General features: G+C 42.0%; 1 protein-coding gene across 2 annotated transcripts in view; it reads left to right on the top strand.

Moving 5' to 3' along the window:
• LOC109519527 (zinc finger MYM-type protein 4-like) overlaps positions 1-11,940 on the top strand; it is a 34,622-nt gene extending 22,682 nt beyond the window's left edge. Inside the window, exons 18-32 of one of the 2 annotated variants that reach the window (XM_019876104.1) lie at positions 462-505; positions 599-737; positions 1,611-1,673; positions 1,965-2,110; positions 2,212-2,768; positions 2,847-3,265; positions 3,502-3,750; positions 4,908-4,984; positions 5,688-5,817; positions 5,894-6,045; positions 6,142-6,256; positions 7,833-8,090; positions 8,264-8,375; positions 10,366-10,434; positions 11,564-11,940. In XM_019876104.1, the coding sequence (XP_019731663.1) occupies positions 462-505; positions 599-737; positions 1,611-1,673; positions 1,965-2,110; positions 2,212-2,768; positions 2,847-3,265; positions 3,502-3,750; positions 4,908-4,984; positions 5,688-5,817; positions 5,894-6,045; positions 6,142-6,256; positions 7,833-8,090; positions 8,264-8,375; positions 10,366-10,434; positions 11,564-11,654 (2,621 nt within the window). In that variant the 3' untranslated portion in view covers positions 11,655-11,940. Of the gene's footprint in view, positions 1-461; positions 506-598; positions 738-1,610; positions 1,674-1,964; positions 2,111-2,211; positions 3,266-3,501; positions 3,751-4,907; positions 4,985-5,687; positions 5,818-5,893; positions 6,046-6,141; positions 6,257-7,832; positions 8,091-8,263; positions 8,376-10,365; positions 10,435-11,563 lie in introns of both variants that reach the window. The other variant, XM_019876103.1, reaches the window with a different exon arrangement.
• The last annotated feature ends 368 nt before the right edge of the window (positions 11,941-12,308 follow it).

Here is a 12,308-nt window from a genome sequence, read left to right on the forward strand (position 1 = left end):
TTTATGCGGTGATACATCTCACTCATTTATATTGATTTTATCAATCAGTTGGTGAAACTATTGAGTTGATTTTGAGTCAGTGTTTGCAACAATACAGTATTTAGGGGGGGAAAAACCGTGACTTGCAATTTACTAATTATTGCTAAGAAATAGACAACATGAACGAAAAATGATTTCAAAACACAAAGCTATTCTTCTTTTGAATAATAAAGTTTTTGTTGTGGGGGTGGGGGGAAGCCTAAGTACTAGCAGAAAATTTCAAGCCCCCCCAAGTTTACTCTGCTGCAAGTCTGTATATTGCTGTCAGTCATACCATTGATGTCAAATATTAGCTTTCAAAAAGCAATTTGTATTGTTGACATGCCACTGTCAGAATGAATTGTCTATGTACGCTGGCTCATATACTGTACCGTACTATACTGTACACTGTCATATTTTTCTTATTATTTTTCCTAATACAGGAGGACTTCCAAACTCGAGTGTAGATGGCAAGATTCTTGATCATGTATGTATTGTCTCTTCTATTGAAATGAGGACTTGTTGCAAAGAATGCAAGACAAGCACTCTAGGTCTTTGTTTTCGCTCCCAAAATGTGCAGGCCAGTACTCAAACGGACACCATGCGGGGCCCCCCTTTGTACCGACGTCAAATGAAGAACAAGTCCGTTCTTTGCCGGCCATTCACAATGGATCAAGAGAGCTTATGTCTACTTCTCGAGCCATCAACAAATTCTTCAGGTAAATTCAGAACAAGACCGTTTAATATGTCTTGCCAAATTTACATATGTGGCCACTCATGTAAAAAAATGAGTCAAGCTGACCCAAATTTCAAAAATGAGGTGTTGGCACACATAACCCCAAGTTGGGAAACACTGGTTTACAAAGTACAACATGATTAGGGAATGAGGATTTATGGTAGGGTGGCCCGGTGGTCCAGTGGTTAGCACGTCAACCTCACAGTGCAAAGGTCATGGGTCCGATCCCCGGTCCAGCCTTCCTGTGTGGAGTTTGCATGTTCTCCCCGGGCTTGCGTGGTTTTTCTCCGGGTACTCCGGTTTCCTCCCACATTCCAAAAAACATGCATGACAGGCTGATTGAACACTCTAAATTGTCCCGAGGTGTTCGTCTCTGTGTGCCCTGTAATTGGCTGGCAACCAGTTCAGGGTGTCTCCCCCGCCCCGACCCCCCCACGCACACACCCCCGTGACAATGTGCCTTTTAGTCCAAAAACTACGGTTACAGTAATTAATTGATTGTTTTCAATAATCTGTTGCAACAATTTTTACAGTTACAGTATGTTAGGGTCGCCTCACACTGCGCAGTGCTTCCAAATCCAGCTTGAGCCCAACCATCATCAATTCTTTTTCTTTTGCTATTTAGAACGTCACTATGATGCAGACACGTCAACGAGAAGTGACGTTAATTGTGTCAATAATGTTAATCAATAAATTCTAAGAGCATTATCTTGTGGTTGTGTCTTCCTTCATCTTGGATTTTTATTTGAACTTTATTTTCAAGCGATAACCAACTAGCAAATGTTGCCTCTGAATGATGAGAGTGTAACAGATGATGTAGTTACCACGCTAATCCCAGCTCCCTCTCTCCAAGCAGATGAGATCACATCAAATGACTCTGAAAAAGCTGTTAAAAAGATGAAGACAGACCAGGAAACGGGTGAGTGAGTTCCACAGATGTTACTCAGCTGCGGGTATACAAATACATGATTGGAGGAATAAATTATGTATGTATGTATCGAACTACTGTACATTCAAGAAAAATAGTCATTACAAGTCAATACCAAAATATATATATATCAACATTAGTACAGTTTAAAAAAAAAAGAATTTGTTCTTCATGGCACATTTCATCTGCAATTGCGCTTACAGCATTAGTTGCGTATCAGCCTCCGTTCCTATCCAATTCATGATGAAAGATTTTCTTTACATTGCTTTCACTCTCATCCAGCTCCATCCCCACCTTCATCAAACTGCTCCACAGAAGAGGAACAAGTGAAGATGCTAATGGTGCCAATTCCTGTACCAGTCTTTATCCCAGTGCCTATGAACATGTACTCCCAGCACACGCCTGTTCCACTGGCAATGCCTATAACTGTACGTTCCATAATTTTACCTGTTATCTTCTATAACATTTAAATGATTAGAAGCATCGTATGCACATTTCAGTATCTTCTCAAGTTTATTTTTTCCCCTAGGTTCCAGTACCGATTGTTATACCACCTCAGAGTAAAGAAGTGACAGATGCAGCCATCCAGTTGGATCCTTGGAAAGAAGAGCCCGAGAAGCGGGATAATGTTGAGGAGCCCATGGAACAGGAGGTCATTCCCCTGGATCCAGTGCCCGTTGTTGTTCCACCACAAAGAAAAGATATGAAAGATGTAGCTGTCCAGTCAGATCCTTTAGAACAAGTGACTGAAGAGCAGAATCAGGCTAAGGTAGCATCACAAATCAAAGATGTGAAAGATGTCGCTGTCCAGTCAGAGCCCATGGACACGCAGGTTCCCTTACCCATTGTGCTGCCACAGAGTAAAGATGTAAAAGATGCGGCTGTCCAATCGGAGCCTTTGAATTTGGAAAAGCAAACTGATTTGGCTGACTCCAAAGAATATCAAGTCACATCCAAGGTTCTAACACCCATTTGTATGCCACCACTGAGCAAACAAGCACTAACCACTGCTGTCCGATCAGATGTTTTGGAACTGGAGACAGCTGCCACAGCCCAGTCGGACTCTTGTGATGTGGAGACAGCGGCCACTGTCCAATCTGATCGTTTGGCTACACAGACTGCTGCACCGGTTCAATCAGATTCTTTGGATGTGGAAACAGCTACCATTGTCCAAACGGATTGTTTGGCTACACAGACTGCTACACCGGTCCAATCAGATTCTTTGGATGTGGAGACAGGTTCCACTGTGCAGTCGGACTCTTGTGATGTGGAGACAGCTGCCACTGTCCAATCAGATCGTTTGGCTGCACAGACTGTTGCACCGGTCCAATCGGATTCTTTGGATTTGGAGACGGGTGGCAATGTCCAATCAGATTGTTTGGCTGCAGGAACTGCTTCACCGGTCCAGTCAGATTCTTTGGATATGGAGACAGCTGCCCCTGTACGATCAGATCGTTTGGCTGTAGAAATTGCTGTACCTGCCCAATCAGATTCTTTGGATATGAAGACACCTGCCACTGTCCAATCAGATCTTTGGAATGTGGAGACTGGAACAAAGATGGATTTGGATGATGCCAGCAAAGGTGACGTCCTGACTGATGAATTCTCTATTGCATCTCGATTCCACCAGTTTGAAGTGTTGTGCAACCTCTGGCTTTGTATACATTATATTGTTGGGAGCATTTCAGAAATGTTATTTTGATTGGGTTTTTTTTTCCACACTGTAGAAGTAGAGTTGATTTCAGATATTGATTTATTGAGATATTATTTTTGACAAGCATTTACCATTTCATATTCTTTCGTTTTTTTTTTTTTACAGGCCAGCATAAAAGCACAATGTCAGAAGTGGCCCCTCCAACAATCCACCAAGTTGAGGAGAGTCCTAACACAGCACAAACCAAAATTCCTCCTCCAGTAACTTCACCAAGGAAAAAAGAGGCAAGTCGGACCCTACGTAGAAGTCAGGCAAAAGCTAAACCGACAACAAGCGAGAACCAAGACACGATTATTGCTGAACAACAGCCTCCCTCCTCTCCAATGACTGATCTGGAGTTTGACTTCCCAATGGGTGAGATATGAATGAGTTTAACAGTTCCTAAGACTGATTGTCACACTGTCAAATTTCACATGCCCTGGACCAAATTGTGTAGGAGAGTTTATTTTTTAATGTTATTTTTTTAACTTTATTTTACACTTATTTTTGTACTTATTCCAAAAGATGTAACAACCTTAACATTGAGCCTGTTTACCCAAATGATAAAAAAAAGATCCAATTTCTAGTTATCCTTTTGATCATTTTAATAACAATAGATATTGTTGTATCTAGTATCCTAATATCTCATTCTGCACCACAGTGAAACTCCTCTACAACGAAACCTACATGGGCGAAAATACCCCCTAGTGTGAAAAAATCTTCATGCATTAACACCATTCCCACTTTCCTGCCCCCACTACAACGAAAAAAAATCCTGTTGCGTTATACAAAATCTTTTTCTTTGCTCTTGCCTCGCGACAAGATTCACTACAACAAAGTCTAACCCAACAGCGACCTCTACTGCTTCGTTCGGAAACGGCAACAGCAACCACCACACTGGTTTACACATGTGCAGTAGTCCAGGAAGTATTTGTTATTGTTAGTTTCAGACGCAGCAAGAACGTTGCATTGCTAAAATGGCTACAAACCGGACCTTTGGATGTCAAGCAGCTAAGACAAGAAGAGCTCTGTGTGTGTGTGTGTGTGTGTGTGTGTGTGTGTGTGTGTGTGTGTGTGTGTGTGTGTGTGTGTGTTTACATCTGAGATCAAATTTGCTACAGTGAAAAACCCCCTGTTGTGAAATATTTCTTGCAGATTTCGTTGCAGAGGAGTTTCACTGTATAAGGCACTTCGGATTATAAGGCACACCTTCAATGAATGGCCTATTTTAAAACTTGGCTATTGTTATCTGTGAGACAATGCGAATGACATTATTATTATTATCATCCCTTTGTCTTCATTTGTGTTTGGGAAAGGCCATTTTTAAGTCCAAACAAATCAGACTCTGGGAAGCCTGCATTTGACTTCGCTGTCAATCAGGAAGCGGCTCAAAATCCTTGTTTAGGATTTTGCTTTATCACCAATCGCTATTTAATAGGCAACTGCTCAAATGGGAATTGTAGTTGGCTAATAATGTTTTGGTTTTGCCCATAGCCAAGTAATGTAATTGATTTTTGGTTGTTGTTTTTAAGATTTGTTGGATTTGAAGCCAGCGACGCCTCAGCGAGGAGTGAAGAGGCCTCGAGAAGGTTTCTCTGGTCGAAAACGGGTAAGATAACAGCACTGACAGGTCTCCTCTCAAAACAGCCTCCTATATTGTCAGCCTCTGAAAATAATGGCCGAAGTCATTTGAACAACAAAGAAAATGCCTTTAACATTTTCTAAAATTGACTACATCTTTAGTTAAAGAGATCATTCAGTTATACTCCTGAAGTGAAATTATTAATACATACGATCAGAATGGGGTTCATTTTTTTCGTGTATTTTGGGAGCTGGGGGGGGCATAGGAAATTATTTTAGGGTGTTGATGTATATTTGATTATCTAACCTTAGATAAAGTTGTGCTGATAGCTGCTTTAGAAGTTGGTTTTCAAATTGTTTTTACTTTGAACTACTCTTGTCTGTAGTCAAAGAAGACATTAAGAGTTAATAAATTGCTGGCATCAGGTCAAAACCTCCCATTTCGAAATTCCATCTTTCCACCCAGAATTGGTCAGTCCACGGGTGTGCGCTGTTTTTACAAATGGTTGACCAACCTAAAGTGTTGAAAATAGCTTGCTTTCTTTGATGAAGCAATGCTAATGGTTGAACAAACCTGCTTTTTTTTTTTTTAAATATCCTGAAAAATTTAGATTTTGGAGGTAGAAGGATTTTGCCCAACATCAGCGAGATCTGTAGCCAGAGTGCTCATCAGTGAGCAGAAGTGTGCCTGTTTTCTGCATTTTTTTTTCTCAACATTTTTGTTGACGCAGGGTCGAAGGCGAACTGTCTCGAAAGATCGCAGCGCTGTCGTGCCTCCAGTCAGCTTCAGTTTGAACTACATGTATGGCGTTAAAGCATGGAAGAACTGGGTGCAGCTGCACAACACGCATTCCAGAAGATGTGAGCAAGAGTACTATTATTATTCCATTGCTTTTATTGGACCTATTTGATCATTTTTGGGTTCTTCCACTTCCAGCCAATCCAGTCATCATCAAAGAGGAGATTCTTCAGTGTGATTCTGCTGAGCTGAGCTATGCTCTGTCTTGCTTCATCAAAGAAGTGCGCCGGCCGAACGGCGAGGCTTACAGCCCTGACAGCATTTTCTACCTCTGCCTGGGGATACAGCAGGTACATGCATTATTTGTGAGCTTCTTTACCACGATTGTGTGTCACTTCATCCTGACCTTTTGTCTTGTTTGCTTCCAATTCCCTATATGCGGACAGTATATCTTCATGAAGGGCCGTATAGAGAATATTTTCACGGATGAGCTTTACAGTCAGTTTGCAATGGAGATCTCTGGGATGCTGCGACTCTGGAAACCTAAACAGCTGCCCAATGGTATGTTGACTAATGATAAAACCATGCCTAATGTGACCTGTAGTGGACTATTTTATTGCACTTGATCGCAGATCTAAGCCAGAATGTGAACAAGAGTTGGTACTGAGCATATTGGCCAACCGCCAAACAAAATAAACCTTAACAGCATACGCTTACAACTGTGTGGCAAGTGCACTTTATGCCTTCGGCACACAGAGTGATCAGGACCGAAGTGGACCATCCCCAAATTGGGGACTCTTTGCCACACACTAAGCGATTATCACCCCACAAGCTGCACTCCAACAGAAAAAGTCTTGCACGTGTTTTGAGGCTCCACATGCAAAACACCATTTTATCTTTTTATTCCGTTTTTTAATTGAACCACAAATACATGGTGCGATTTTCAAGTATGAAGTAGATTGCCAGGCGGAAACAGGTGACAATAAAGGTATATATGGTACCATAAGTATGTATGTATACTGTATAGACACAATGGGAATGGTGAAGGTAACAATGGTGTCAAGTAGTGATTCGGGCACTGTGGGCAGTAAGATAAAGTTAGCTGTATCGATAGATTGTAGAGCTAAGATCGGTCCTAAAAAATCAAGCCCAACCCGAACCGGCCCGAAGGTATTTAAGCCCGACCCAGCCCGAGCCAGATCACTTCGCTTGATTTGCAGGCCCGAGCCCGAAGCAAACCCGACATTTCATATTTTATTTGTGAGGACTCAGGAGGAGGAGGGGTGATTTCTGATAACAAAGCCTGTCTTTTGGAACGAAATATAAGTTAAACAAGACTGTATAAAATTGATATCTTTTATATTTCTGTTTCTGAAGAGGTTACATTAACCGACAATTTTCTATCATTGATGGATTTTTTTTGAGAGTGGACGGGGAAAATTTAAGGCCGTCCGTCATTTTGACAGGTTGAAAATTGGGCCGTAAACCACCGCAGCAGTACGTCCTTAAGAATCTAGCGCGGCACTATAAGAGAGAGAAGCAGAGAGACAAAAAAGAATATTGATGGGTGGATCATAGAGACAGGAAGGAGTTATTTGAAGTGTCATTGCAAGAGTTTAGTACAGTACGTGATGTGATGAGGCGACTTATGTTTTTTTGCGAACCACGGTCTCTCGTGGCCAAAACTATTGACGGCCTCGAAAAAAAAAAAAAAGGCAGCGAGAGAGAAGCCCGACCCAACCCGAACCAATGATTGACATTTTAAGGCCCGACCCGAACTGAAATTCGGGTCGGGCTCGGGCGGCCCGATCTTACCTCTAATAGATTGACGGTAAAAGCAAAGTGTACATTCATTCATTCATTCATTTTCCGAACCGCTTTATCCTCACTAAGGTCGCGTGGGGTGCTGGAGCCTATCCCAGCTGTTCTCGGGCAGTAGGCGGGGGACACCCTCAACTGGTTGCCAGCCAATCGCAGGGCACACAAGAAACGAACAACCATTCATGCTCACACTCACACCTAAGGACAATTTGGAGTGTTCAATCAGCCTGCCATACACTTTTTTAGAATGTGGGAGGAAACCGGAGTACTCAATGCAATTTCCTCAGGTCTTTTCCATTCCACTCTCCTCCTCCAGGTAGCCCCGTGTCCTCTCGGGTTGAGGAGTCCTTCCTTTGGGAGTGTAAGCAGCTGGGCGCTTACTCCCCCATCGTGTTGCTCAACACGCTTCTTTTCTTCTACACCAAGAACTTCCACTTCACCACCTTGACGCAGCACCAAAGCCTCTCTTTTGCCAACTTCAGTTTGCACACAAAACCCTGCAGTCGAGCGGGCAAAGTCCTCTACCTCAAATACCAGCGAAGCAGTACTGCTACTTCCAGCCGTGGAGAGACGGGTGTGTGGAACATGTCTGGACCACCATGACACTTAGCATACTTTAGATTGATTGACAAGCTCTTCAATGATCTCATTTCCTCCTTAGAATGTTAAACAATCTTTGTTGTTGTGAAGCATTGAATTTACTGTGAGTGTGATTTTTTTTTTTTTTTTTTTTTTTTTTTTTTTTAGAGCGAATGAAAAAAAGGCAGGAAAAGGAGGAGGGTGACATGGAGATAGCGGAAAATGTTACCAACCCTCTGCACTGTCCTGTCAGACTCTATGAGTTCTATCTCTCGAGATGGTAAAACACACACACACACACACACACACACACACACACACACACGCACACACACACACACACACACACACACACACACACACAAACGTGAATGTGTTTATTTTTATTGTTTATTCGAAAGGGACAATGCACATTAATGCACACTGGTACAATTCGTGTGTAAATGTGTCAAAGTTAGCATACAGCTAATTTATATTCATAGTCCCTTGACAGGTAAGGTATATTTTCTCTCTACTCATGCATAATATTGTTCCCCGATTTGCTGGCATTCTTTATGACAGTGGTCTCAAACTACGAGGCCACGGACAACTACCGAGCAGCGCAGATGAAAGAAAGAAAAAAATTCCAGTACTTCTGTTTTTTTAATAATCTGGATGCTGAAACGTATTTTATTTTGAAAAGTGAAAAGTCTGACGCATACTTTAGAGCAGGGGTGCCCAAACTTTTTGATTGACTTTTCGATCAACCAACCTCCCGCGATCGACCCGTTACCGCGTACTCGCACGCACATACACATGCACGCCATGATGAGCAACAGCCTCACACGGAGGAAAGCGACGCACTTTTGCAGCCTATTAACTATCGTAGCTCACATGTACCGTTTTAAAGCGCTTCCCTCGGCCCTCTAGAGTCCTATTCTTTGTCCGTGCCCTCGGTGAATTCTACATGAAACAAACTCTGAATGAGAATAATGATAACGATAAAAGATACAGCGCAACAGCTCTGATCACAAGCTGCAATCGCAGACTGCTGAGCGCTAACAACTTCCGGTAACACTGGTCATGTGCCACGTGTAGGTTAAAGATTTGCCTGCTTTATTTAATTGTATTTTTTAAATACTTTTTGTGAAAATGAGACTGATAAGATGATTAGGGTGCAGTGTACATTAACACACAAAAAAATATATTACTAACATGCATAAAGACACACAAATGGTTGTTTTTTTTTTTTTTTTTTTTTTTGCTCCTCTACACCCCTCGCGATCGACTTGGGACCAGTCCGCGATCTACCTTACAACCGCGATCGGCGTAATGGGCACCCCTGCTTTAGAGTTACCGTAATGACCATTTGTTGCATGCATTATGGTGTTGGCGCTACTGAAGCTACATGAAAATACGACAGGATTTGTATTTGTCGATGTAGCATTTTATAAATCAGTGTCCCCCCCACTACCCTCATGCTGGCACCAGGCGCCGTATAAAACAATGTCATCTTAATTTATTAGAGGTTTTTTAGCATCCGTAATTAGCGATTGAACATGACTTCAGGATGACGTGTTGTGGCAGCAGTTTGTGATGGCAATTAGGGTTGGCACTGGGTCATGAAACCTTTTAGCCATTGTGGCTAAACAGTAAAATAATCTCATAGCCACATTTGAGTTTAGTTAGCCATGATATCACATGTTGATGTGGCGACGGTGCCGCCTGTTTCGCCCATATCTTGCTGCGTGCGCCGCATACGCATGCCCACGACAGGGCCATCGTAGCCTGAGATGTTGAACGGGTATCGCGCACCCTGGCAGTATGAACTCAAAATGGGCTCCAACTATCAAGCCGCTCAAGTCGGGAAGGTGAGTCAACTCAATAAAGGCATCCGCCATGCCACCACGCACTGCCACAATCAATTTCAAAATAAAAGTGTGCCAAAGTACCAATGTCCATGTATTAACTGTGTTTGGAAATATTTTATTTTGAAGTTGGCCTCATCAAGTAGGCTGTGTTTTCCGCCACAGAACACATCAACAATTGTTGCTGCTGCTGGCTCATGATGTTGCACACTGGAGTATTATTTTTAATCGTGGTACTTTAACATTAGACCTATAAAATGCTGGAATGAAATAGCCCACCACCCCCTAAACAATGAAAAGATTATTGGGGAACTGTGAGCAAACTGATCAAATAAGCATAGACTACTTACAGTCTAACAGTGAGAATTTAATTTGCCTGTGAGGCAAAAACTTAATCTCACACTCTCTTCTTTCCCCCATAAGCCCGCCAACAGCATTGAAGAGGAGTGACATGTTTTACCTCCAGCCTGAACGCAATGTCCACACACACAGGTCAGAAACTTCAATTTGTCTACTATTTACAAGTTGTGAAGCAGCGTGGCCTGTGGCTCTCCGGAAAAAAAAAAAATTACTGTATAATTACTGACTTAAATACCCTTGCATATGAGAAAGGAGAGCCACAATCGATGCACTTTTCATCTATTTTGTAACAATAAAGCACATTCGGGAAGGCACCGGAGCTGCTGTCAGCCACAACTCATGACCAGAGGCGCAGAGAAGCAGACTCGCTGACGTCACCTGCCACTCTGCGAGGCCACGCCTCCCAAAGGCACACACATGTCATCTAACTCGCATACCATAATCTGTACAGTGTTTTCTATTCACGTTTTTGCTTGTGTGAATAGAAAATACATTACTCTGCTTTATTTTGTGGGGAGTATTCTGATACTTCACAATATGTTTAAAAATGTTTTGATAACTTGGAGAGATAAAATAAGTTCAAATGTTTTTTGAGCGAAATGTCAAACTCATTGTTGATCACGGGCCACCGACACTGCAATTCATTTCAAAGGGAGCTGGACCTGTAAAATTCCAGCTAATTAAGATAAATAACAAATATTTTTGTTTTAATGCAGTTCTGCAAACATACATGAGGAAAATCTTTATATTTAACAAAGTGTTATTTAACAAAATTTTAACCACCTCAGATTTCTTCAGTTTGTCATCTTTATTTGTGCACTGTAGAATGATCACATTGATTGTATATGAAGGCACAAAACTCAAGTATTTGAAACTCAAAAATACAGTTCTGCACTTTAAAATAATAATAATGAGAAGAAGAAATAAAAATAAAAAAACACGTATTTTGCCGTGGTTTACTCTGCTGTCTACAGCCAGGTTGGCATTACAAATCAGAATCGCTTCTCAATTGCCTTTAGTTGGACCAAATAAAAAAAAAAAAGCGAAGTAAGTATTTATTCTCACCCGATTTTCTACATGGATGTAATAATTCTGAAATTCTCACCCAACACTGCCAACCACAATGTCTTGTTTATTTTTCACTTTCAAATTCATATGACTTTGGAGTTTTCATTCTGTTTTTATTAAGAAAAATGAGATGCCCAGTGACCTCTCTCGTGTCATAATTTCTCTCTCCTCTCCTTCTTTTCTTTGCCCACAGTTCCTACTGGTATACCTGTCACACCCTACATCATACAATTCTGCAGAGCATGCTCACTCGCATCTTGGCGGTTAAAGAAGTTCAACGGTAACAGGAGGCAGCCTCCTCTGAGTTGCAGTTTACAGTGACAAGCCCTTTTGGAACGGGAAAGCGTTCCCAAGCGAAGAATGATCACGTGGACACATGCCAGCTCTTGGCTGGATGTGAAGAAGCAGACCGCCATGCCGTCGAAAGACACACAATGGAGATTTGTCACCAAGACGATGATTGGACTCTTTGTTGAGCTTACCTGATTGGATGCCTGCCTCCCTCTCTGTTCGACACTCCTCCAGGCTGCAGGCATCTGCTACTGTTTCAAATGGAGGGAAAAAAAAAAGGAGCGTTCCGGTCTGTTTGATTTGTCCTTTTCTCATCCTATTCACACATTTGAACATCGGTTTCAATGGTGGTTCATCGACTTGATTCTTGCATCCCTCTCATCACGTTGTGCAGTGTGACATTCTATGCATTGTACATGCATCCACACTGTGCTACACTGCTGCTACTGCTGCTGTACCGACGCTTCCACTGGAAGATCCACCCTCCCGCCACCAACATCACAGGTTTTCAGCATTTTTTGGGCATCAAGCAACATGGACAGCTGACAGTGGCGATGGATTACATCATCAAAAAATACTGTGGGTTTTTTTTTTCATATTGTCAACCAAACTTCATTGAAGACCAAAAACAAAATAGTCATCATTTC

The sequence above is a fragment of the Hippocampus comes genome, unplaced genomic scaffold (genome assembly GCF_001891065.2).
Source record: "Hippocampus comes isolate QL1 unplaced genomic scaffold, H_comes_QL1_v1.1 scaffold252, whole genome shotgun sequence".
NCBI lineage: Eukaryota > Metazoa > Chordata > Actinopteri > Syngnathiformes > Syngnathidae > Hippocampus > Hippocampus comes.